Source organism: Miniopterus natalensis, chromosome 4 (assembly GCF_054644295.1).
Source record: "Miniopterus natalensis isolate mMinNat1 chromosome 4, mMinNat1.hap1, whole genome shotgun sequence".
In the NCBI taxonomy this organism is placed as follows: Eukaryota; Metazoa; Chordata; class Mammalia; order Chiroptera; family Miniopteridae; genus Miniopterus; species Miniopterus natalensis.
The window spans coordinates 59,279,282-59,307,162 of NC_142084.1; the positions used below are offsets into that span (position 1 = coordinate 59,279,282).

Consider the following 27,881-nt stretch of genomic DNA (forward strand, 5'->3'; position numbering starts at 1 on the left):
CTATCTCTGCCATTTCTTAGGTCAGCTAACTCCTAACGCTCTGTCATTATCTACTTTGGGGAATTCCCTGTTTGGTCTAAATTCAGGGTCCCTACTGTGTATTCCCAGTGTACCGTATGTTTCCCATTATGGTAACCTGCTCTATTGCATTCTTATGGGCTGGTAATTCTTATACCCCATTGGACTGTGAGCTTCTTGAGGACAGGGACCTTTCTTTTTCATTATCCTAAGCATAAAACATAAGACTAGTAAAGAAGTGCTCAATAAGCGATGAATGAATGAAGAGGCATAACATCATTAAATTAAATGTCTGTCAGTGTGTTTCCTTAGTATGAAATGTTACCACCCTCTTATATAACTGTCTGTAACTTATAGGAGATGGGTTAACTAACTTATGTTGATCTTCTGAATGTTGATCCATTTCATTATATGATATTCAAAATCAATATCATCACTAATTTCATCTCTAAAGTCTATACATTGGGAAGTTATCAAGCTCCTGGTGAAGGATACAAGTGAGAAAGAAAAAGAAAGCAGAAGCTGGCCTGGCCTGTCATTCCCAGCTCTGGGGCATGCTATTTTCCTATTAAACAGTGTCACAGACTGCAGCGTCAAGGCGAGGTCACTCTGCGGGTGTGGTGAAGTAAGACAAAGCAGGCCACATAGTAATTTTGTTTCATTGCAGACAAAAACCAAGGTCAGCATGCCACACATAACACCAAACACCTCCTCTTGGCTGACGTGAGCGACTCCTTCACTCATTACAACTTTATCCTCAGTCTAGTCTCCCCTCTGTAGATAAGATTCTTAAAATTGCCCCTCATAGAATTACTCCTGCTTTCTGACAGCCTCTGATGTATAGAGAACCCCCACTTCCTTGGACCCTCCCCTGATCATCCAGCTAAAGCCCCAGTCCTACAGCAGGTCCTCTCAGCACCCTCGCTGACCCCCAGCCTTCCTAAGGCGCGCCCTTTTCCTCTGCGTGAGGAATAACCCAGCTTGTTCAACCCCAGCAATATTCCTGCGGTCTTCGGTTGGAGAACATTGACACAAGTTTTCCAAAGCTCTCATTTTCCCTTGAAGGCTTGACCTTCACAGTTGGCAACAAGTCCTGTCAGTTGTTTTCCTCTAAGTGACAGGCTGGCTTTGTTTATTTTCAAGAAAATGTTTGCCAAGAGACCACTTGGTATATGCCTTTTGCTCCAACAGTCATCATACTTTGGGATGCGTAACGCTGTGCTTCTTGTGTACTTCTCTTGAAATTTAAAAAGCTGTGTACTCAAGGGTCAAGATTTCATACAAGTCATAATTTTTACTGCTTTATCAGGACATTCACAAACAAAACACTTTATTATTATTATTTTTTAAAATTGATTTTAGAGCAAGAGGAAGAGGGGGGAGAGGGAGGGAGAGAGAAACGCAGATGTGAGAGGGAGACATGGATTGGTTTACTCCTGCATGGGCCTGCCCGCCGATCAAACCCGCAACCCTCTGGTGCATGGGGCGATGCTCCAACCACCTGAACAACCCCGCCAGGGCAACAAAACGTTTTTTTTAGATTGTGAGTGTGTGGCAGTGAAGGATCCAGTGACTACTAGTCATGTTTGGTGCCATTGCATTGATCTGTACTAAAACACCAGCAGTTTTACTCATTGCCAATACAAGTGTCAACACAGTAAAAAACGGCAGGTTAGTGGTATAAAAATAGCTTTGTTCCCTGGGGACCCCACACAGAACGTACTTTGAGAACTGTTAATATATTCATGCTTTTATTTACTAATCATAGCTTTTTAAAATAAGTCTACATACGCCCTGGCTGGTATGCTCAGTTGGTTGGGTGTTGTCCCGGGCACTGAAGTGTTGCCAGTTCAGTTACCAGTCAGGGCACATGCCTGGGTTTCGGGCTGCATCCCTGGGAGGGGGCGTGCAGGAGGCAGCCGATCGATGTTGCTCTCACATCGATATTTCTCTCTCTCTCTCCCCGCTCTTCCTTTCTCTCTGAAAATCAACAAATAAAAATCTTAAAAAAAAAAAAGCCTACATATGTGTTTGCCTTAAATTCCTCATTGTACTTAAGGACTCTTTGTCATAAAGGCTAAAATCTGCTGACTTTAGTATGTCCCCTCTTGTCATAACTATATTTTTGAGCTTTGCTTTGAATAATCAGACTATAGGAGTATTGAGACCAGTTACTTACAGTGTTTAAAAAACCCACTGGGTAAGTGATATCTAGACAAAGAGTAAAATTTTGTGTATATGCATATATATAAAAATAACTAGCAGTATGATGCCAGGGAAGTGCTTTGGGAACTTAAAGAAACTAAGATACTATAGGCTGGAGTGATGAGCAGCCTTTCATGGGGAGTATAAACCACACTGGGCTTTGAGAGCTGAGTGAGACTTGGCGGGATAGAGAGGAATGGGAACCCTATTCCAGTTTGTAGGATGAGAAAAACCTGGCTTTGGAGGAAGAGTCAGTCATGTTTAGTGGACAGAACATAAAAATTTTGTTTGTTTGTTTTTCTGGAGTGAGAATTCTCTAGAAGAGGGAAAGGCGGAAATAAAGAGGGCTTCCTTTTGTTGGACCTTTAATGTCAAGTTAAAGAACTTCACCTTTACCTTATATCTAAGCAAATGAGTTATTTAGCGGGAGAGAGGCATGATGACACTGGTATTCCAGGAATAACAATTTCATAGCTGTATGCACAATTTTCTATTTACTTCCTGCCCTCTCCAAATTCTTCATTTAATGTCCTCCTACCCACCATTTCTTCTGTTGAACTCCATTGTCAAGATAAGAAGTCAGGTGGACTTGAAAAATCTATGTATTGATAGGATATGCACATTTTTCTATGCTACGGTCAGTTACCGAAGAATTTAACATCACTCCCATTTCTTATTACTGATATCTGTAGCTCCTTCTAGAATCCCCTTGGCTGACCGGCTCTTTTTATCCATAAAGTTGGACATAGTTGTTTTAATTGTAATATATACTTCTACCATCTTCCCATTATTGGCTGTAATGTTATATAACAAATTTAGAACTTTGAAAAACAGAGGATAATTATTATACTTAGTACCATAAGCATTTTAGGTAAATTAGCAAAGAAACAGATATACATAATAAAATTTCACCAAGGGCAGGTTTTATTTTGGGGAACTGATTATTTTGTTTTTCCTGGTAACCAGACCTCTGTGGTCCTGGAAAATTAAAAGAGAAAAGTGATAATCATTGTTTATGTGTTTGACCTCCCCACAGAACATTTGTGAATGGCTCTTCCGTGTCCAGTGCTATACAGCTGCACCATGGGGACAGGATATTATGGGGAAACAACCACTTCTTCAGGTATGATGTTAGTCATGGCTCTGAAAGAAGGAAATTATTGAAGACTAGACTCTGAAATAGATGAATGTATATTGAAAAGTAAACATAACTCCATAAACATTATTTATATTTTAGTGTATAATATTTACTATATGTGTATTTATATACTGTATATAGGGTGGGGCACAAGTAGGTTTACTGTTGTTCTTATGGAAAACAATACAATAATTAATAAAGAATAATACAAGAATAAACTCTGTTTCGCATACTCACAACTGTAAACCTATTTTTGCCCACCCTGATCCATGTTTGTTCACTGTGTGGTTTGATCCCGAGGGACAATGAAGAACGATACACTCAGGAAAAATAGTTTACTTACACATTTTTTTCCTTTTTATTTCTCGGTGGAAGATGATTGATTTGCTATCTGGTATAAAAATTCATTAAATTTTTTTTTTCTGACATGCTTATCTTTTTATTTGTTCAGTTTGTTTTTTTATAGGAAAAGTGGTTTTAGTTTCCTTATTGATAAAATAAGGTTTGTATTACTTTTACCTGCAGGAGATGGCTAACTTGACTGTAGTGACTTAAATAGATAGTTTATTTCTTTGACAAAACAAGAAATCCAGAGGAAGATGATTGTTGGCATTGGCCTCAAAAATGTCATGGCAGAAGTCTTGTCATTGTCTAGAATTTCCCATGGTCTGACGATGGCCGCACCACTGCAGGGGTCTTCGAGTCCCCAGCTCCCTTCCACTTAGGTCTCATTTGCTCGAATTGGCCTCTTAGCTGGGAGGGAGGCTGAGAAAGAACGTGTCAGACCTGGGACTTCACACGTTGTTCCTCATGTAAAATTGGTGTTGCGGTGGGGAGGAAAGGCGGCTGGGTATTGTATAAAGTTAAAATCCTGGTCTGTTTCTCTTCTTGTCATTGACCACTGTGCTTCAGATATCAAACTGACTTGACTTAGAGCTCATGGAGATCCTTTGCTTGTAGGCCAGATGATATTTTGGTTATTGAAGAAAGGGTAGAGGGATACAAAGCGTGTGGAAAATGCCTTTGTTTTCTTTTCAAACTAAATCAGATGTAAATTGCTTGGCTTAGTATTCAAAGCCTTCATAGTTTGGGTTAAGGTGATCTTTTCAGCATTACCCCTCACAGCTTCCGCTGTACCCACTTTGTGCATCCCCATGTTGTTTCATTCATAACTCCCCCTAGCTTGTAACGGTCACGTGGCCTTGCCTCACACTCTCTGTTGTAATTATTTGTGCATACGTGCGTGTTTTATTTCTACTACTGGAATATAAACTGAGTACAATAATTGCCTTGTATTTACATGATATCCCCTTGGCATCTCGTAAATGCCAGTATTTAATGAATGAAATGGATATGTATATCTTTATTTAAAAAATAACCTTTTCCCCCTAAGATTGAATTTGCCTAAAAAGAAAAAGAAAGCAGATCGAGAGAATGAGGAACAGGATACCTCCGTGAAGACTGATGCCGGCTCTGAGCAGCTGGATATAGACGGAGACTCCTCCAGCGAGGTGTCCAGTGAAATCAACTTCAACTATGAATACGCGCAGATGGAGGTCACCATGAAGGCCCTGGCTAATAATGGTGAGCAGATCTGTTGTGCATTTTAGAATCTTTTTTAAAATTAAAATTATTTTTTTATTTAAGTATAGTTGGTATACAATCTTATATTGGTTATATTAGTGTCAGGTGTATGTTATAGTGATTCGACATTTTTATACTTTACAGTATGATCACCCCACTAAGTCTAGTAACCATCTGTCACCGTGTAAACTTATCACAATATTATTATTGTGATATATATATATATATATATATTCCCCTTCTCCTTTTCACCATCCCCCCCCTCCCTTCTGGTAACCGTCCCTTTGGTCTCGGTTTCTTTTAAAGTTGGTGGACCGTTAAAAATGTTTATGACTGAGATGCTGTAAATGTTAACAAACAAACAAAAAAAATTCTTTAGGTTGTTCTCTGTACTCTATTCTTTCATGTGTTTGGTTTTAATTTATTATATTTATAAAAACTTGCACTCTTTCTGTGTTGATATACAAATCACTGTAAACTTTGTTCTCATTGATAGAATGTCTCAGGTTTGAAACTTGATTATCACTGACTCATTGCTGTAGCAGATTTCTGGAGCATTAACCATCCCTTAGGTTATGTGTGGAACATATAAAGAGACCTGCTATTTCTGTTTGGAAGATTGGCATAGATCTGACAGAACAGATAAGTAATTGGGAGTTAGGAAAGCTAAGTTTATTCCCAACTCTCTTTAAAAATCTTATTTTTATTAGGATGACACACAACAATATAGAATAACATTTGAAGCATATTGGGTTGTATAGTTTATCTTTTGTTCATTACTTACCTTTTTATAAAAATTGTGTTTAGATCCAATGCAGTCAATATTGAACAGCCTAGAACAACAGCACGAAGAAGAAAAACGATCCGCATTAGAGCGCCAGAGGCTTATGTACGAGCATGAATTGGAGCAGCTACGAAGAAGGCTGTCCCCTGAGAAACAAAACTGTCGTAGTGTGGACAGGTTTTCGTTCCACTCCCCCAGCGCTCAGCAGCGACTGAAGCAGTGGGCCGAAGAGAGGTAGGTGGCGCCTGGGGCCTTTATTATCTGCGCAGCATAAGCTCATCACCTTTACCCCACCCAGGTAAGATACAGAGTGGAAACATCTAGACATTACTTTAGAGAGAATGACATAAAAGAGCGTAGTGCAGCTAAGAACCCTTTGGCATTATCTTTTTTTCATTTTTGAAAAAAATGGAAATTGTCAATTTGTATTGACTTAATTAAAGCTACCCGTGTCAGCTGCTGCCCTGTTTTTAATTTGTATGGCTTTTGGATGTGAATAAACAAGTATTTGTGCTTAGAAGTTACACTCTATCATTGTATTATACTTTAGGTTCTGGAGCTTGGGTAGATGCTTTTTAAAAAAAGGAAAAAAAAGAAAGGTGGTTATCTGGACTGATTAGCTCAGGTAGGTAAAGCATGGTGCTAATGAGATTCAGATTGCAAGTTTGAGCTCTGTACTGGCTAATTAGCATTGCACTAAAATGTCTTATCCATGGTTACAGACTGTACTTAACTAACCCCTTGCTATTCAAGGTTTGGTCTGCAGACAGGCAGCATCTCTGTTACCTAGAGACTGATAGAAATAGAGCATTTCAGGCCCCACCCAGACCTACTGAGTCAGAATCTCCAGTTTGTCAAAATCCCCAGTTTATTTGTTACTGAGTCAAGTTCTCAAGCACTGCCCTAATCTAGGGCCTGTTTGTTACACGAGTATGTGCCAGTGCTTATTACGTAGCCCAGATACGATCATGTGCATGGTCAGTGTTGGCAATATATTCCCTGTGTGTGAAAGACGGTTGTAAAGCTTGGTTGGCAGTGTGGCATTAATTTATCATGTACTGTATGATATTCTGATGTGCTGCTTGGTTATCTCCCCCCCCCCCCCCCAATTTTTCTTAAAAGAGAAGCGACACTGAATAACAGCCTGATGAGGCTGAGGGAACAAATTGTTAAAGCCAATCTGCTGGTGAGAGAAGCTAATTACATTGCAGAAGAACTGGATAAAAGAACAGAGTATAAAGTAACCCTACAGATTCTGGCCTCCAGCCTCGATGCCAACAGGAAGGTGAGGTTGCCATTAATGGAAATAAGAGATGTCATTGCGAGAAGCTGCTTTATATGTCTCCAGTGTTTATCTAAACATCAGTGGGTTAGGCTCATCCCCATCTGTACCCTCCACAGTCCAGATCTTTTTATACTTGTCCTCCGCTCTCAAGTAGAATTTACTTCCTTTTAACTCTCTGCCTTTGTGCATGTATGTCCATCTTCCACTGGGAATATCCTCTCCACTCTCTCACTCAGATCTACCAATTTATTTCACTCAATTCCTTTTCTTCAAATTTGTTTAAATTATTTCTGAGAAGTCTTTTCTGATGAGTTTTCCCAAAGTGTTTTTTCCCCCCTTTATTCTGTTACCACTCTACAATCCCCCTTCCCTACCCCCCCTGCCAAGTTAGGTTTTTATTTTACTTAAACCATGTTATTTTCTACTTGCTAATAGATTGCTCTGAAAAACTGTTCATCAGTTATTTCATGTGTGTATTTAAGATCACAAATCTCTTTTTTTGTATGACATAATAAATTTAATAAAACGTAGGGGGAAAGTCTCAGCAAAATATTCTATTTTTGCCATTCAGTAACAACTCTTTCCCACCCTGTAGTGTTTGACTTGAAAAAACAGAACTGTGGATATTTTTCCCCCATAAGCATGAATGTAGCCCTTTTCTGTGTGTTCTGGTTTGGGCTTTGCTGGAAGGAGCAACCCTGCCTTAGGCAACCAGGTTAACCCTTAGAAGTGACTGAAGTTACTTTAGGCATCTCTCTCCTCCCATCACTGATAGAGATGATGCACATTGCTAAAGGTGAAACAGCCATTATTAACAGATGGCTACTAATCCTTTCTATTACTTATTTAATAGGTTAGTAATTTCAGATTTCAGCCAGAGAGAGGAGCTGGCCAAGGAAGTGTTTCTTGAGATTGTCTCCATAACTCAGGCTGGGTCTTGCACGTTTTTTTTTTATCCAACAAGCCTTTTTTTTTTTGGTACCTCAAAACTCTTATTTCATTTAATGTCCCATCCATGCTGTGAATGCTGTTTTTTTCTGGTCCTTACTCCTGGCCTTGTACTCACCCCTTTCTGGCGATTTTTGGTAAGGGGCAGAAATTTCTTTTTCTTTTTTCTAATCTCCATCGTAGTTATTTGCAGGAGGACCACGCCATGGTGCTGCAGCAGGTTGCTCATTGCTGTTTAGTCCCGGTTCTGGTATTGTCTCCCTGAAAAGCTACTCCCCACAGATCACCAGTGAGATTTTTGTATTCATTCCCTAGTTGGGCCGAATATTAAGGTGAAGGGGCCTTTACCAAAGGCAAGAGAATGGTGATTTTTGAACTTCAGAATTCTAAATTCTCATTATGCAAATTTTTGTGTGTGTGTGTGTATGTGTTTTATTAATTATAGACAAGATATTAAGCATCATTGATGTATTTTACCATTTTCCAAAGTTCTAAGTAGACATTTGAGAACAGTTGATAAATTTATCTAGTAAATCTAAATTGATTACAAAACTGATAGATACATCTCTCTGGAAGAGATACACAGGGAAATTTTTATTTTTTGTTTAGTTGTTTTTAAAAGTTTAAATATTTTTCTACATTAAAAACACATATCTTTTATAAGCTGGAAAAACTTGAACAAATGCTTTTTTTTTTAGGTGAAATTCACATAACATAAAATTAACCATTTCAAAGTGAACAATTTAGTGGCATTTAGTATATTCACAATGCTGTGCAACCAGCACCTCTATCTAGTTCTATACTGTTTTTAAGTATATATATATATATATATATATATATATATTTAAATTGATTTCAGAGAGAGGAAGAGAGAGGGGGAGAGAGAAATAGAAACATCAGTGAGAGAGAGTCTTTGATCAGCTGCTTCCTGCACAGCCCCTGCTGGGGATTGAGCCTGAAACCCGGGCATGTGCCCTGACTGGGAATCAAACCTTAATCTCCTGGATAATAGGTCGATGCTCAACTGCTGAGCCACAGCAGCTGGGTTAGTTCTATACTGTTTTAATTAATTTTAAATTCAAACTATGTATATTTAGAAATTGGTATCATTTGTTGCTTACAAATGGGTAAAGTATCCTATTTAGGATACTTTTTAGTTTACTCTTGTAAACATTTTATGTTTTGTACCACATCAAGATGCTACCCATTCAGAAAAATTTAAACTTGGAAGGTAAAAGAGAGTTTCTCAACCACCCATCCCAGAAAACATTCCCCTGCCATGCAATACTCACGACTCTCTTTCTACCCACTGATATTCTGTGGTCATAAGATGACCCAAAGAAAACATTTTTGACTTTCCATTAAACATGGTCTTGTGTTTTGTGTTTTAAATTTCAGTTTATATCCAATTGCAATGAAAATTTAGATTTATATTTAAATTTTGGTTCCGCCTGGATATAAAGGCATTATATTAAGCCTGTGGGGTTTCTGGGAAGCTTGGCAATGAACAGAATAAAGAATGAGAGCAGTTTCGGTTTTGGGTGACAGCATTCGCCTGGTGGGTACCGAATGTGCAGGGTTGACTTCCGTGACAGCTGTCTTTGTGTTTCACTTAGTCTCTCACTGTCTTTGCAGCGAGGCTCTCTCCTTAGTGAACCTGCGATCCAGGTGCGAAGAAAAGGAAGAGGAAAGCAGATTTGGTCCTTGGAAAAATTGGACAACAGGTTGTTGGATATGAGAGACCTTTATCAGGAGTGGAAAGAGTGTGAAGAAGATAACCCAGTGAGTTATTTGAGAAAAATCACTTAACTCATACTCTTGGAAGGAGCCAAGCCTTTCGGAATGAGCCTACCCACCTTTGGGAAAAATTGTTCATTTTTCCAAAATAGTAATCCTGTTTCTAGGATATTTATTTTAATATCTAAGTTGTTTAGCTAATCAAGAATTTTAATAACCCACTTTTCTGGCATCTTCTTTTGTTCTTTTCCTCATTTTGTAGTCTCTGGATTTCTAGTAGAATTTACTGTATTTCATTCTTACTTCTGTTGGTGTTACATGCTCCTGTCTCCTGTATAGGACTGTGAATTTATTTAGGATAGATATACCTATTCTCAGTCTTCTCATTTCTCAACACATTTACCCCTGTAGGTAATAAACCTACAATACCTATTCTGTTAATTGAACATCAGTGATACCTTAATATTTATACTATTAGGAACATATTTTGAAGGTGTCTTTGAAGGTGCCATAGGTCTGGACTCTGGTACTCTCCCTTCAAGTTGCTGGTTTTCTCTTTTAGGCCAGCTGTGTATGTGTACATATTTAAAATGGAAAGATGTATTGTGTATTTTTTACATATTTTCAAGTTTAATTCCTTAGCCTCTTGTTTTTTAAAAGTGTTTATTTTTCCAAATTGTCATCAATATAAATGAATTCTTACAGTTAGGTGACATTTTTTCTTAAACCATATTTTTAATTTTCTTGTATATTTCTCCCCTATTTCAATGTAGAAATAAAACAACATTAATAACAAATACAAAAAAAGCAAACCACTCTCCTATAAAGGGGTCACCTCTCATTAGCAGCAACATAGCTCGTGCTCAGGTAGGAACAAGTAGAACAGATGTGAATGAAAAATGAAGGGTTGTCTTATACACTCTACTTCTTTTTCTAGTCAATGTGTGTTTTCATGGCAAGATTTCCACGTAGAGGAGGAGAAATGATAGAAGTAATGACATATTCACAGGGACGTAAAGTCTAGCATGGGGACTGTAGTCAGTAATACAGTACTGTAATAACTATGTATGGGGTCAAGTGGGTACTAGGCTAGTTGGAGTGATCACTTCGTAAGGTATATAATCACTGTGTTGTACACCGGAAACTAACATAGTATCTATCGTATGTCAACTGTAATTGAAAAATAAATTGTTAAAGATTACAGAAAAAGAAAGAGAAGCAATGACAATATTGGGATTGCTCTCTCATGGGTGATGCTGACAATTCTAAAATAGGAATCAGGCAGGTGGGGGGTGGGAGGAGAGAGAAATACAGTGCTATACTTCAGCTAAGTTTAATGTCTTTATTAGTGTGCATCAAAGAGGGGTAGGTTGAATTCATTTTATTTTAGTCAATTTTCTAAGGTTGTATATTCTGAATCTCTTTAAAGGTAATCCGGTCTTACTTCAAGCGTGCTGATCCATTCTATGATGAGCAGGAAAATCACAGTCTCATTGGGGTGGCGAATGTCTTCCTGGAGTCCCTCTTCTACGATGTGAAGTTACAATATGCCGTTCCAATTGTCAACCAGAAAGGAGAGGTTAGTTTTCTCTTCGTGCCTCCATCCTGCAGTTCAAGAAACAGTAGAGTGTTGATAATACATAGTTACCATTTTTCATCAGTAATAACAAGCGATAGTTGTATGTGTTATTAATACCTGTGTTTTCATACCGCTTTATGGTTATTATTCCAAGTGCTTTGGGGGAAAGTGACTGTTAGAACCTAGGCTTCTAAATTCTCATATACCAGTAGCCTGACCACTCGACTCTAACGCAGAAGAAAGAACGAATTCTGGGGAAAGTATCAGCTCTTCCCTCCTGGTTCCAGGTGGCAGGTCGGCTGCATGTGGAGGTGATGCGGATCAGTGGTGACATTGCGGAAAGGATTGCCGGAGGAGATGACGCCGCGGACACCTCTTTTGAGAAGGACACGCCTGAGAACAAACTTACATGCATGGTAAGTCCCCGTTGCATTCACAGGTAGGAGAAGTGTGGTGGATTTTGAGGATTGTGCGTATTTAGATGATAAAGATTGTGTTCTTTTTCAAATTTTGAAAACAGCTGCCTCTAAATAAATCTTTAGTATTTAGTATTTTATCATATATTCTGATGTCCTGGTTAGCCAGGCACTTCTAGTGCCTTCCTCTGTGAAGCCTTGGATGAGTTACCTCTTCCCTCTGGGTCATTTCACTCCAAATTTATGTGGATTTGTATTTATTGGAACTTTTTTATAGAGAAGCTCAGTTTCTTCACACAACTTGACCCTCTTGATTCCTGCTGACTCTAGAAATGTATCCCAGCCCTAGTCCTGATCCTAAGCTCCTGCCATAGGTCACTCTTCCCCCACGTGCCTTTGCTTGTGCCACTGTTATGCCCTTGTTCCAGCCCCTTTTCTTTCTGCTCTTCTCATGCATGACATTCGTTAGCTATGTGTGGAGTGTTACCTGCCAGGCATTGTGCCAGGCCCTGGGAATATGAAGATGGACAAGACAGGATTCCTGCTCTCAAGGAGCATCCTGTGCAGTTTGTGTGTGTGTGTGAGGGGGACACACAAGTGAACTGGAGACTCTCACGTTGTGTAACCCTGGTGCCCTGAGAGAGGCAGACAGGAGACGTTCTGGGACACACAGGAGAGGTAATTAATTAATTCTGATAGTTAAGGTCTGAGGAAGATTTCTGGAAAAATGAGATTCAGCGGGAACTTGAAGGAGAGTGTGTTATGTACAGCTCTCCTTCCATTCATGCACCCAAACCGCTTCTGTGCTGACCCCTCCCCCGGGTTATTTTGAAACAATCCCAGACATCATACTTCATCTATGAATAGTTTAGTATCTCCAAAAGAAGAGTATTTAAAAAGATCCAAAAGAACCATAATATCATAATCAAAAAGTAATAGTTTCTTAAATATCATGAAGTATCCAGTCAGTTTGTTTGATTGCCTTAGTTGATGGGCCTCTGAAGCCTGTCTTAATCTCGAGGCTCCGTCCCTTGTGCGTGTTCTCGCTCTCTGTCTCTCTCTCTTATCCTGCAATTTATTTGTTACAGAAGATGGGCTATCGTCTTGTATTTTCTCATAGTCTGGATTTTACTAATTGGTAGTGTTTACCGTGTTAAGATATATTTTCCGTAAATTGCTAGTTAGATAGACAGGCGATGTACGGGGAGGGTAGTGGTGTATTCTTCTGTCAGAAGGCACATTATGTCTGCTTCTCTTTTGGGGTTGTTAGCAATCACTGGTGTTCATTATCTAGATTTTCATTAGGTGTTAGAAGAGAATGATGCTGTAATTCTATCATTCCTTCAGTTATTAACTAGAATTTTTCTCTAGAGAGTGTTTCTATTATCACCTATTTTGCTATTCAGAGATACAGTTTGTGTAGGAGAGGCAGGTCAATGTTCCATCCTCTCCCATTATTTACTGATTTTCAAAATAATGACTTGGTTTTCCTACTAACATCCAAAAGCAGACAAGGAGATTTTTTTTTGGTTTTGGTTTTAATATCATTATGAACTCTTGGATTTAAACATGTTTGCTGTGTTTCAATCCATTGTATTTATTGCCTATACTGAGACTCAGATGATCCCAAACTTGGCCTGTGGGGTCTCTTCAGTTGGTTCTTGGGTCCTTTGACACAACCCTGGCCCTCATAGGCTCTGCTAGCTTTCTTGCATTCAGATATGATGAATATTCTGATCTCATCCTGAACATTTCCTGTCCTAGACTTGGAGTCAGTCATTTCTCCAAGGGAACTTGATTTCTTTTAGTGGAAAGTAGTTTTTAGAGACCATATTCTGAGCATATAATAGCCTTTTGTATAAAAAGAAGAAGACAAATAAACTGTATGACAGTAAACAAAATATTGTTAGAAAAAAACAAAAGAGACCTGTCTGGGGACACTTGAAGACAGCATGGGTGGTAAGTGTCGCCGGCCCATCAAAGAAGTCTGGATTTATTTTACTGGGATGAGAGAAAATTTGCACATATTAACATATTGATAGTTTCAATCACATTAAGTACAATCTGTATATTTTAAAATTCCAAACAGCATCAATGTCTTCTGACGGCCCTGGGCTCTAACATCTTGAGCAGTGGCAAGCTGAATGAACCTGTGGTACCCTGACACCTTGTGGTGATTTTTGGTTTCTGTAGGCAAAAACCAGAACCGAAAAAGAAACCCAAACTTGTGTTCTAGATGTCAAGATAATCCTCATTCCTGTTATTCTTCATTCCTGGCACTCTCATTCCTGAGAAGCTGCCTGTAGGGAAAAGTTCAGTATATGAAATCTTGTTTTCTTGTTTATTTCAACCCAAAAACTAAGATTGATTTCTAAGGGAAAAAATGGCTTTCAGATGGAATTCAATCACAAGGAGGTATGTGTGTTGTTTTTTTAAATATATCTTTATTGATTTCAGAGAGGGGAAGGGAGAGAGAGATAGATACATCAATGATGGAGTCACTGATCGGCTGCCTCCTGCAGGCCTCCTGCAGGTCCCCCGCTGGGGATCAAACCTGCAACCTGGGCATGTACCCTGGCCTGGAATTGAACCCTGATCTTCTGGATCATAGGTTGATGCTCAACCGCTGAGCCACGCCAGCTGGGCAGTGGCAGAGATTTTTATTTAGATCTGTGTACTCCAAAATCTTGTAATCTTCCCAAATACCACATTTCTTCACCTTAAAGAATATAATAAGCAACTTTAACACTCAGCGATAGTTTTTAAATTTTAAGAAAAAATTAATTGCTGAATACAGACTGCTGTCTTTAGTTTGGATGAATAAAGTGTATTAGTCAACTCCTCTTTCATAGCCTGTCAGGGAATTGCTGTCTAGATTTTTCAAACTCTTGCTTCCGTCACAGGAAAAATTGGATAATAGGAGTTCTCAGTCATTGCTTACCCATAATGGACCTGGTATGGAAGAAAATAAATCATTTGCTTTGTGAGATTTTCTGTCATTATTAAGGCATCCTAAAATGCTAAGACTATTACATTTGTGGTTGCTGAACTATATCAACTTCTCACACATACTGAGATCTATTTTTGTTAAATTTATTTACTGGGGAGAGAGTGCATCCTATAACATGCAAGGAAGTGACTAGGTGAAGAGTAAATAAATGATCAGTGTTCAGTCCTATGAAGTTGGCCTAATCAGTTATAAAATCAGAATTTAGTTTATCTTAATTAATTTTAGGATTTTGTTTCCTTCGTAGTTGGAGGAGTTTTAGAATATTACAACTTATCACAAAAACTTCAGCTTAAAAAAATCAATTCGATGCTACCTATCAAAAGAAATATTTAGAATATTTGGCTGCTTTAAAATCTGTTGTGGGCATTTCTTTAGGGGCATTTGGGTCTGATTAGATACATATTTCTAATTGCATGTTATTATCACAAAATCCTACATTTCTGCAGTACAGGGCACATTGTCTTTGATTTTCCTCTCCTCCCTAAATCTGCATGGAGAAGGCATGCAGTAAATGTTGGTGCAGAAAATGGTCAATGTTCACCATCTTTAATCTCCACTGTTCACCCCTCCAAATCTCTAAAGCATACATTCCCGATGCCTTTGAAGTTTCCCCCAAAATGCTCCAGTAGCATGTAATAGTCTACTTGAGAACCTTGTTTCTTTTTATACTTTAAAATATCAAATAAAATTTTTTTCTCTTTTCTATTTACTGCTTATTGGCACACACACTGATTTTATTCTTCATTCATCATTCTTTTTTTAAAAAATGTATCTTTATTGATTTCAGAGAGAGGAAAGGAGAGGGAGAGAGAGAGGTAGAAACATCAATGATGAGAGAGTCATTGATCGGCTGCCTCCTGCACGCTCCCGACTGGGGATCGAGCCCCCAACCCGGGCATGTGCCCTGACCGGGAATCGAACCCCGATCGCCTGGATCCTAGGTCGACGCTCAACCGCTGAGCCACACCCGGCCGGGCTTCATTCATCATTCTTAACATTCTTGTGTTCTTATGATGTATCCATTAACCAAATTTGTATCATTGAATGGTGTTGATGTTTGAGAACTTTCTTCTTCTGAGTTGATTATTAATTATTATTATTAGGATGGTAAAGATGATGTTGTAAGAAACTAGAACTTAAGTGTTTTTCATAAGCCTATAAATGCTTTAAAACATCAACCTTTATATTATTCAAAGTTGTTGCCCTATGTCAGCCCCTTGCTAAATATGACTATTATCATCATTTCACAGAGGCAGAAATACAGCCCCAGAGTGAATGGGATTTGGTCAACATAAACCAGCAGTTAGTGACAGTCAGGACTGGAGTCTATATCTCTGACTCTAAGTAGTTCTTGGAACTCTTTGAGTTAAAAGCTAACAGAACCTTCCTTTTCCTTCAGGTTAAAATACTCCAAGCCACTGGGTTGCCACAGCATCTGTCCCACTTTGTATTCTGCAAGTACGACTTCTGGGATCAACAGGGGCCAGTAATTGTTGCTCCCGAACTGGACACCTCATCCTCTCCTGTCAGCAAGGAACCTCAGTGCATGGTTGTCTTTGATCATTGCCAAGTAGGTTTGTTTTCCAGACTTGGTCAACATTTAACTACTCAGGTCAAACAAACAAACAAACAAACAGTAAAACGATCCTTATTTGGTTGAATAATTTGGCACTGATATGTGTCTTGGATCAGAGCTTCTTAGAATTGTGCCGTAGTAAAAATCTGAAGTGTCATCAATATGTTATATACCTTAAACTTACACAATGTTATATGTCAGTTATATCAGTAAAGCTGGGAGGGGGTTGCACAAACTAAAGTGTCAATGCATTTAACTCCTCCACAATCAGAAGTTAACTTCTGTGTGAATACACACACATATACACACTCAAGTATGTGTGCGTGTGTGTACACATGTGGGCTCTTCTCCCAAAGGAATCCATTTGTATTAGATGATTGGAGAAATTGTCATCTGAAAAGGTTAAGAAACTAGTGTTCTAGAGAAAGTGAAGACAGAAAGAAACGGGAGCTAACTTTATTGAGCACCCAGCGCTCTGCTGGGCACTTCGTTGTTCTCTCTCTTGATCTTGACCTCGGTTGCATTTGATGGCAGCGCTCTTTTCCAGCAGCAGCCAGTTGAGAGAGGCCACCTTGCCCATGGCTGGTAATTAGCAGAGCCAGGACTGTCAGATTTTAGATTCTTTTTCTCTCCTGTGGCACAGTTGACCTATCTCATTTTTTTTCGAGAAGTCTTTTTCTAATCTGTTTAAAACATAGAAATGCCTATAGTGTATTAAAGATCAGAGAGAGAGAAAAAAAGATGGAGACTCTATCACTTTTAAAACTAAACTGTTTCAGGGCTTAATCCTAACTATTGCGAAATGTTGTCTTAAATCTATCTTGTAAAGATGGACAGGTTGGGAGAATTTTTTTAAATTAGGTGATTTTTCTGTACTGCTGATCATTATATATTTCCTTTCTCTTCTGTTATTGGAGATAACTTCCTAAAAGCTGGGAAAAATTGTTTTTCCAACACACTGCTGCTTTATATCAAGACATCATAGATCGTTGTTATAATTCTTAATATAATTGTTTATACTTCTTAAAATGTCTCCCAAAGTATTGCTAACAAAATGGAATACAATGCTAGTCTTTCACAATAGATTTTCAAGGTGAGACACTTTTTAAAAATTAGAGTTATAGTTATTTTTAAAGTCAAGAACTTAGACCATGTGAGGATTCATTATGGATGTAATTAATATACAGGAGTTCTGTCCTATAACTAAAACAGTCTTTTCTATTTCTCTTCTCATGATGACATAAGCATATGATGCTGGGAATAAGTAATCATAAGGTAACCAGAAAGTGTTTCCTCTTCTGTGATTATCTTCTTTTAGGAGTTTTCTGTTAACATCACTGAAGACTTTCTTGAGCACCTTTCAGAAGGGGCATTGGCAATTGAAATATATGGGCATAAGGTGACCGATCCTCGGAAAAACCCAGCCCTGTGGGATTTGGGGATTATCCAAGCAAAAACACGGAGTCTTCGGGACAGGTGAATTTTAGATACCCATCTGATTCCTTTTACAATTTTTACAAATTGCTAGAGATTAATACCGCCGTTTATAAAGGTTGTCGTTTCCTGAGCATTATCACTATTCCAGGAATAGATGGTGGTGTTTCCAGGGTATTAATAGCACAGTTAAACTTCTTTAGAGGAGTGACCTTTGAAAGGTGATAGAAGAAAGTTAAATATATGGGTAGTTAAGAATAAAGAGTGAAATACATTTTTGGAGAATAGGTGACTTATCATTATGAATTACTTCTAATTTAATCAACTGTCGAGAAAAGGGATCGAGATATACTCTAGAATTCAAGTTCACTTATTTTTGTTTAGCTCGGAGTTCTTTTCAGATGGCATTGGTGATGGGAGGAGAAAGGCTTACTTGTTGTCCAGGTTTTAAAAAGAAGTGTTAAAAGGAAATGGCTGAAAGAGCACATATACTCTTACTTTCCATCTACTATAAATGAGAACCAGATTTTCTGTTTTTGCATTTAGAAGCTTTTAGCAAATACTAAATTAGATGTTTAGGTTTTTCTCCTGATATTCTGTTTGATGTGAGCAAAGATATTTGTCAAGTCACTAAAGCATACATTTATCTATTTATGAAAAAATAATCACTGTACTTGCTTCTATCCCACTGGGTACAATGTTTAGATTTTTAAATAATCACTTTGAAGTGGATTTGTAGATATCATACCTTTTGGGGCTAAATAAAGGAGCCATTTCTAGTTCTGGTGCTTTACACATTCAGGAAACTCCTATAGAAATGAACTTTGGAAATGACCCTGAAAGTATAGCCTTAGTTCTGATAGTGTTTGTTTAACTTTGCTTTTGATTATGTTTTCTAATATGTACTTGTGTATTACTCATTGAACGACAGATCATTCTATTGAGTCACTCGGTTTGGAGGTCATTATCATTGTTAATTCTCATGTGTAGGAGCCTAAGCTGCCTGTATTGAAATAGAAATGTATGATTTTCCAAGAACTTCAACTATTTCCTAGATGGAGTGAAGTCACAAGGAAAATGGAATTCTGGGTTCAAATCTTGGAACAGAATGAGAATGGTGAATACTGCCCTGTAGAAGTAATTTCTGCAAAGGATGTGCCTACAGGAGGAATCTTCCAACTCCGACAGGTAGCAAAATTATGAATGTTATTCGGAATGTTCAAAATAAATTCTTTCATACTATAAAGCTTAATATTGGATTCCTTTTGACAGAAATGTCAGTGATAATGAAAACTAGACTGGCCAACTCCATTTCTTGTATTAAAATAATCTTCTTCATGTGTATTTTCTTCCATTTGGAAGAATACTTCTATTTATAATATTTTAAAACCAGCTTCTATTAGGTTTAAGTAAGAAAGTAAGCTTTAAAGAACAACTTAGAAATTAATTGTACAAAATAAAACAAACATATCAAGCAGCATGAGAATATTTATAAAGACAAGTAGAAGCAAGGTGACATGGCAGAAAGAACAAGCCTCCGGAGTCTGACCTGCTGGGGTTCAGCTCTGGGTCTCCTGTGGCTTAGCTATGCAGCCGTGAGCAAGTCCAGTGACCTCTCAGAACCTTTTTTCAGGTAGAAAGTGGAGGTGGTGACAATACCAACTTTGTAAGATTGGTGTGAAGATTAGAGATGTTGTATATGAAGCACAGTGCTTGGCACATGCACTGTGAGGAGGTGAGAAGTGTTTTTTGCTCCTAACACCAACCAATTCTCTGCAGACACCAAGCGGGCGTCCTACAATTCAATTCAGTTTGGACCTTAACTGCCTGAGTTAGCTCATCACACGGGTTTAAGGGCGCAGACTTAATCACAAGACTGCCCTCCCTTCAGATACCAGTTGCAAGCGCTGGGTTCCCAGATTACCCACGCTACTGTTCCACGTGGCTACAAAGTCCGGGGTTCCCACAGCACTCCCTCTCAGGTTTGATAATTTGCTAGAATGACTCACAAAATTTGGGAAAACCTATTACATACTGTTTGTATCCAAATGGAAGAGATGCATGGGCAAGGTGTGGTGCGATGGGGGAGAGGCGCTTCCAGGTCCTCGCTGGGTACCTCTCGCCCAGCACCTGGGCTCGTTCATCAGCCGGGAAGCGCTCCGAACCCCTTATGTAAGTGTTTATGGATGTTCCGTTACGCAGACATGGTTGGTGACAGCGTTGGCCATTGGCAGTGCTCAGCCTCCACCCCTCTCTCCTTTCTCGCTGAGGCATGAGGCTTTAAGTTCCAACTTCTAATCAAGGCTTGGTCTTTCTGATGACCAGCCCCCTTCTTGAAGCTATCTAGGGGCCTGCCAAGAGGCACCAAATTAGAAGTCACATTATTAAAAGGTGTGCCTATAACCTTTATCACTCTGTATATTCTAAGAGTTTTAGGAGCTATTTGCCAGGAACTAAGGACAAAAACTAAGTATCTTTTTATGATACCACAGGGGCTGTTAAATAAATGCCACTCGGTAGATAGGAATACCTGCCAGAAATCACTGCAGCAGGGAAACGTGGGAATCATCACCCAACCCCAGGCAGGTTGTAATCTGCAAGGCATCTGTGTTGCCAGCTAACGATGAGAGAGAATAGCTTATTAGAATCTCCGTAGTAGATTTGGAAATACTCTTTTTTTGCCATGCATTACATTAATTCAACACCTAGTAGAATATTGTGTCTTATGATAATTTCCATACTTTAGAACAACAGTCAAACATTAGGATAGCTCTAGAAAATGAATGTTCACATCATTCACAGCGAAATATGAGACGAGTTTAAAGGAAAAAGAAAGTTTGCTTAAATATTTAAGTTCCTGAATGTTTTAGTAGGAGGAGGATGACAAGCACTTATTCTCTGACCCCGCAAATGAATTTTAGCAAATTCATTCATGTATGGTCAAGGAACTAAAAGCAAAAGGAAGTTAGTTTAAATTATAGCATGAAATCTATACATAAAATAGAATTCTTAAGGGTGTGAGGAACATCTTTTTCTGAACATCTGTTAAATCTATATATATCTTTTTTAGATGCCTTAGAAATTCATCTTGTGGAAGGCAAGACCAGATAATTTTCAGTAGTTTAGTGTAAGTTGAATACTTAAGTATATGTCATACTTCTGGCAACCTTTATTATAAGTGTTCAGAAATATGTTAGGTTTATCAAGAAAGACTGTTTTTGAAGCATGTGAATCTTGACCTGGATGCTAAAAGAATCATACAAAGGGTGGAAAGGTTTTTCATATGTAAAGGGCAAGAATAAAGATACAGAGGTTGGAATTAGGTAGAAAGTAATTTGTGGAAAGAGCTGGAAAGCAGTCACAGAAGAGTTTATATAAGCATGCGGCCTTGGATGGTGGGCTTATTGAATTTAATATGTTTCAAAATCGGAACCTACTGTTCTTGAACAGGAAAACGGCAGGGGAAAACTGATTAGGTTGACATGAAATTGCTGGTTTTATAGTTAAAAAATGGTCAAATATCAGCAGTTATAAGACGTTCAGTCTAATAGTTTAAATATTCTAATCAAAGATTTTTCTGTGGAACATTTAGCCATTCCTAGATCTTTTCCCTCTTTTTCTTCCCTCTCCTTATCTTGAATCTTCCCCAAGTACTTCACCTTTCACATTTGGGCACACATTTAAAATAGACCACTTTCTGTCTTAGGCAAAGTAAATAAACAGGTAGCTAATTGAAATGACTAAACTATTTTAGACAATTATAATGTTTTCTGAGGTACTTTTTCCACAAAAATATATGATGCATAGTCCTTGGAAAATATTAAAAGACATCTGTGACCTTTCGTTTCAAATCTAGCTTGATAGGATCAATCATTGCCTTAGTTGATTTTACTGATAATGCAAAGCTCTTGGGAATTAAAATCTGATGGAAGAGAGGAATTCATTTTTCAAATTATATTTTACAATTCTAGAATTTATGAACCAACTTTGAAGTCAGTAATTTGGGAATATTGGGAGTTTTAAAAAATATGTTGCTTCATCGTAAATATAGAGTCACACATTCTGAAAATGTGCTTAAAAAGGGATAGGTTCTCCTTGATCAATTCTTCCTTTTGCAGCTTGGTTTAAATTTGTTTTGGGATTAGAGCAGTGAATCCAGGGTAGTATAATCATTCCTATTGCTATTCTCCTTATTTTTAAAAGTAGATCATATTACATATGCTAGGTTTGGTAATCTCTTTTTTTTAAAAGTCTAGTTAACATCTGTCACCATACTCTTTTTTCTTATTAATCCTCACCCAAGGATATTTTTTTCCATTGATTTTTTTTTTAAACATATCTTTATTGATTTCAGAGAGAGGAAAGGAGGGGGAGAGAGAGATAGAAACATCAGTGATGAGAGAGTCATTGATCGGCTGCTTAGCCCACAACCCGGGCATGTGCCCTGACCGGGAATCAAACCCCGATCTCCTGGATCCTAGGTTGATGCTCAATCGCTGAGCCATGCCCGGCCGGGCTCCATTGATTTTTAAAGAGTAGAAGGGAGGGAGGGAGAGAGGGGTTGGGAGAGAGAGAAAGAGAGAAACATCGATGTGAGAGACACGTGGATGGGTTGCCAGTTTAGTAAGTGAAAATAAGTGTGTATCATGCTAATTTTAATTTGTATTTATTTGATTATTAGTAAGTTGAACATTTTTATTGTTTGACTATTTACGTTTCTTTTGTTAGACTCTTTTCTTTTAATGTTCCTTTTTGTTGAAAAATATATAAACCATGTATTTGTTGTGTCTTTCTGCTTGCTTAAAAGGGAAATACTTTTTCGTGATTAGTTTTTCAATTTGTAGCTTACTGTTTAACATTTAAGAGGAGACAGTCTCTCTGAGTTAAACGCTTTTCCCAACATCAGCCTGTAGGGGTCTCTCTAAACTAAATTTTTATGAATCAAACTGATTTTAAGAAACTCTTTAAAATTGTCTTCGATACAGGGCCAGTCCCGGCGAGTCCAAGTGGAAGTGAAGACTGTGCAGGAGTCTGGGACATTACCACTGATAGAAGAATGTATATTGTCTGTTGGCATTGGGTGTGTGAAAGTTAGAGCGCTCAGATCCCCCAAGACGCATGAAACCTTCCATGTAAGTTTAAGTTCTTATTGAAAGACTCAACTAGACGAGAATCTCTGGGAACATGTCAGAAGACTGCCTTCCACTAATAATTCTTTCAGTATTCCTTTTGTTTTCCTTTGATGTCTTTTTTAAGAAACTATTGTATTTCACTGCACCAGGCTGCTGGTTTTGCCCTGGTTCGTGGCAAACTGAGGGTTAATAAAACACCGCGCCCCCGCGGTCAGAAACTCCTCAGTGCCTACTGTGATTAACGTCCCCCATGCCACCCTCTGCAGAAACCCCCCACTGGCTGTAAAGACTGTCTGCCGGCAGGTGTTTGATTTCCCCTGGGGCGTGGGACTATAAACCCAGCAGGGAAAGTATTGTACCGTTCCCGAAAAGGTCAGATGTTCTTCACTTTCCTATGAGAAGCTCAAGGTTTTACTCCCCCCCTTCCTGAAAACTTTAAAACCTAGAGTGAGAGCGAGGTAGCTGGGAGATGAAGAAGTATATTCATTAAATTAGCAAGTATGAAGTACGGGGAGGGGTTCAGCCTGTTTGGCATAGCCTGATTCTTAGATTCTTGTTTGGGTTCTGCTTCATGTGTCTTTCTTTTAGGAGGAAGAGGAGGACATGGACAGCTACCAGGTAATGCCGCACCCGTTAGCCTCATCAAATAAGCCTGATTAAAGCACTGAATTACCCATTCCTGAGTCTTGCTATACTGTTACTTAAAAATTACACAATTTTGATTCAAATACTGCTTTTTCTCAAATTAGAACAGAGTAGGGAACCCTGAGTGTTTCGTAGGCTGTAAGGTCATAGACCCTAAACTCTGGTTAGGTTAGGAAAGCATCTGTGACCTGTATCATTTTCCAAACCTGGAGCTCCCCATGCAGGTTCCCTATAGATCTGTTTCTACGGACCCTCTTTCTTGCTTTTTCCGTCTTTGAGGGGAGTCACCCACCCCTTTCCCTAGGAGAGCTGTGTCATACTGCTCTTCAGTCAAGCCATGCCCCTAGATATTTGCCTTATTTTAAGCCAGGCCTTTCTTCCCCACTTCATGGTTTGGTTTGTCTCTCCCCCTGCCCCTCCCCTTTTCCTAATCTGTAAGATTTTGTTTATGTCTGTTAAGTTTTATCTTGTTAGTCTTGTTAGGACTCTCAGAGCTCTTTGGGTTCTGATTATGTCATCCAGTGTAGTCACTCTCCTGGTTTTGCATCATTCTAATTTGATAAAAATGTCTGCTTTCCTATGTAAGTCGCTGATAAAAATATTGTATCAGAGAGGGTTAAATACAAAGTCCTCTGGCGCAACAATAGAGACTTCTTTTAAGCTGACATTATATTAATCACTGTTCTTTGGATGTGGTATTTCAGCCATTTCTGATTTCATTCAAGTGGATTCCTTGTACATTTCTCCTTCTTGTCCACGAGAATGTCATGAGCTATTTGGTTAAGTGCCTTAGTGAAATCCAGATACACACCATATCCATAGCATTCCACTGATCTACCCAGTCTCTTAACTTTATTACGAAAGGAAACGAGGTAAGATTGGCGTACAGTCAGGTGTTGACGGGTAGAGTTGTTTGGCTGTTGATAATGCCCCCCGTTTCCTCTCCCCTCCGCCCACCAAAGCAAGGGGAAGACGCGTGTTGTTTGTAGGGACTGGCGAAACATTTTGAAGGCTGTGGTGAAGAACTTTGAAGAGTTCTTATGATGGCCCTAAGGGATATAAATATGAAGATTATTGAGTAGTGTTTGTGATTTTTATCCAATACTAAGACCTCGTAGAAGATCGTAGTTGGGAGGGCTTGGAGTTCTACACTTTGAGCCAATAGAAAAACACTGGTTTCTGGAGATCAGAGAGTGGCCTTTTAGAAAGTCTTACTTTAGAACGATGAATCTTTAATTTCTAAAATTTCTGTTTGAATAATGGCTGGAGCCAATTAGTGGCAGTAATAAAGACATTAGTATACAATACTTAGCATTTTCGAAGCACATAAAATAGAGCACCGGTTTCAGGTATATTGTCAACACATTATATTTACTATCATTTCCCTTGTTTTCTTCCAGGATCGGGATTTAGAGAGACTACGTAGAAAATGGCTAAATGCGTTAACGAAACGTCAGGAGTACTTAGATCAACAACTGCAGAAGCTTGTCAGTAAACATGGTAGGAAAACAAATTGAATATTTCCCTCCCCCTAAATCAGGGCATAATTAATCCCCTTTTACAGCCACATAAATTAAAAGTGGATGAACATATCAATTATGGGGGTGGCAAGAGCATAGGAATGTTAATTTGTATCATACCCCTTCAAAAGAACATTTATCTAATTGGAATGACGTCTGCATAGGTCTCCCCCAACCCCCAGTGGAGAAAGAGAAGAGAGTACACAAAGTAAACATTGTCCCTCAGTAACTTCAGGAAGATGCTAACATTTCTTGAATTTCTTGTCCAAAGCACTTGAATCCTCTGACTCTGGAAGAAATCATTTGTATGCTCTCCCCCTGTAGGCCTTCCGTGAACTGGGGCTGGCCTCTGTGGGACCCCCGCCTCTCTAGCTTACAGTGTTTTTTACCATAAATTTTTTATCATGAATTAGGGAAGTCTTAAGTGAGCCCTCATCAACCAGTCACTGAAATATAGGCAAATCCTGTCAATACGCAGGACAGAAGTGTAAGTAGCAAGTGAGATGACCTTGTTTGATGCTCATTCCTAATGTTCTAGATAAAACAGAGGACGATGCTGACCGCGAAGCTCAACTTCTGGAGATGAGGTTGACTCTGACTGAGGAAAGGAATGCAGTCATGGTCCCCTCCGCAGGCAGTGGGATTCCCGGGGCGCCAGCAGAATGGTATGAATGGCGCCCTGCCCCCCGGACTTCTAAATGCTCACGAAGCCCACTGCTTTCTATATGAATTTCGCCTGAGTCTTAATTAATGGAAGACTCATTATAGCTTATGGGGGAAAAGTTGTTTGAATTAGAGGAAGTGTTAAATTACTTTCATGAGTTGGAATAACTATGGCCTAAACTATTTTATTAAATAATATTGTTATTGGCTCCAATAATTAAGATTTCTGAGAATCTAAATCAATATTTAGTACCAGTGCACTTAGCATTAAAAAAAATAGTTAATATGTTAATTACTTGGGTCGTTCCCTTAAAAGACCATTCGGTCATCATAAAATTGCATCTCTGGGAGTTTTTGGTTTTGGTGCTCACTAAAACTGTACTGTCAGCAAATTTCTGTGCCACTTTATAGGAATTAAAAATAGTAAATGAAGCCATATGGGGCCTTTAGGTATGTAATTTTATAAGAAAGTATCTTTAAGCAAGGGAGCTTCATTTATAAACAGGTAAATGTGTCTTCGGAGATGGAGTTCTAGTTTCAGAGCACATGGTAATTATACCCGAGAGCACCCATGAGGAGCAGCAGCACTGATCGGGGCTCTGTGGCATCGCTGATGGAGTCACAGCAAACCCAACAGCAGGGTTATTATTGGCTTGACTGTGTATTAAGGCTGTGCCACCAAGTACGTGCTGCTGAGACTCTGCTTTATTTGAGATGCTATTTGTTCATTATGTTTTAGGATCCCGGTTCCTGGGATGGAAACACACATTCCTGTTATATTCCTTGACTTAAATGGTAAGTTGGGAGGTGCTTTCGGAAGGCTTACCTCTGACACATCGGTGTCCACGTAACCCTTAGGTTCTTACAAAGGAGCCAGTTCTGTAAGCCTAAGGTGAGGGCTCATTTTATGTGCCAGAGGACTCTGCTACTTGACCAGGAAGGAGTTTCCTGTAAGAATAATGTCTTTGTGATAGTAATGGGTATGTCTCATCGTGATGCAGTCTCACATTTCACTCTACAACCCTCACTGCCGTGTGTACTTTGCTCTTTCCTCAGTGTAGGAAGGTAGTCATGTTTTCCTGTACTTAAAATACTTTCTTCTTTAGTTCTTGGAAAAGACTTCTCTCTGGAAGGGACTAATAACTAGCAGTTGCTTATGTAGCCTGTTTTCTTTTATCTGGTGCTTCCTTAGCATTACCGAATAAATCTCTCACTGTTTCTGTGAGTTGTTACTCATTTATCCCTACATTGCCTATTTTTTAAATGTATATTTTTTTCTGACATTTCCCCATCATGTAAAATATTTTGGATATGACTACATTTTACATATACTCTGAGGAGGAAAAATAAAAATGAAAAGTTGATTGAAGAGCTAAAAATAAAAGTCAGCAGTTGAATTCCTAAAATCTGTGCAGAAGAACTATGTATTAAAGTTAACTAGCCTAGATGGGCAAGATTGGATGTCCTCGGGGTTTTCTATGCCGGAAAACCATGCCAGAAGAGAGTTACGGTATCTGAGGCCTTTAGCATCTTGTACCGCTTAGCTTATTTAGACACAGGGAAGAGTTTCATAAAGGAAGAGTGCTTGGCCGCCTGATGGGGTTTCATGTATTGCCGCAGCACTCTCTTCTACCTTGTTCTTTTGAGCCTTGAAGTCTGAAGGTGACTCTGGCCTAGTCTTATGTTGGGTTCCTGGATAGGTAAGAGGTGTGTGTGTGTGTGTGTGTGTGTGTGTGTGTGTGTGTGTGTGTGTGTGTGTGTGTGTGTGTGTGTGTCAGAGAGAGAGAGAGAGAGAGAGAGAGAGAGAGAGAGAGAGAAGTGGAAAAGACTAAGCCTAAAGTCCTAGACATAATCAGGACCTTGTTCAGCCTTATGCCCATTCTTGATCCACCTAAGCCCACATACTAAAAAGACACCTTTGATGCCTACTTGCAGGCTTATAGATAGGGAGTGGGGAGGGCCAGGCTTGGAACGAGAAACCGAAGGGCCACGGGGCAACCCTCCAGTTTCTAGTTCATGTAGCCAATTGATTCTTTTGTTGAACTTAACTGTAAGATAATTGGAATAGCTCTAGCTTCTTGTTTTTTTCAGTGCACTAAAAGATAGGGAATTTGGGTTATAATCTTATTATCATTAACATTTATGGACTGACCTTGAGTAACCTCTTGGGTATTTTGGCTTCAGTTGCCTTTCATGTAAAATAAGGC

General features: G+C 38.9%; 1 protein-coding gene and 1 pseudogene across 1 annotated transcript in view; one reads left to right on the forward strand and one right to left on the reverse strand.

Moving 5' to 3' along the window:
* The window catches only part of KIF13B (kinesin family member 13B), a 176,526-nt gene that overhangs the window by 92,091 nt on the left and 56,554 nt on the right, over window positions 1-27,881 (forward strand). Inside the window, exons 15-29 of the mRNA XM_087816562.1 lie at window positions 3,260-3,346; window positions 4,755-4,945; window positions 5,753-5,963; window positions 6,852-7,014; window positions 9,598-9,744; window positions 11,129-11,278; window positions 11,566-11,694; window positions 16,104-16,274; window positions 17,599-17,756; window positions 18,770-18,902; window positions 22,700-22,846; window positions 23,435-23,464; window positions 24,892-24,991; window positions 25,550-25,676; window positions 26,414-26,469. Coding sequence (XP_087672688.1) covers window positions 3,260-3,346; window positions 4,755-4,945; window positions 5,753-5,963; window positions 6,852-7,014; window positions 9,598-9,744; window positions 11,129-11,278; window positions 11,566-11,694; window positions 16,104-16,274; window positions 17,599-17,756; window positions 18,770-18,902; window positions 22,700-22,846; window positions 23,435-23,464; window positions 24,892-24,991; window positions 25,550-25,676; window positions 26,414-26,469 — 2,000 coding nt within the window. The remainder of the gene's footprint in view (window positions 1-3,259; window positions 3,347-4,754; window positions 4,946-5,752; window positions 5,964-6,851; window positions 7,015-9,597; window positions 9,745-11,128; window positions 11,279-11,565; window positions 11,695-16,103; window positions 16,275-17,598; window positions 17,757-18,769; window positions 18,903-22,699; window positions 22,847-23,434; window positions 23,465-24,891; window positions 24,992-25,549; window positions 25,677-26,413; window positions 26,470-27,881) is intronic.
* On the reverse strand, window positions 18,472-18,566 carry LOC148093303 (small nucleolar RNA U3; annotated as a pseudogene).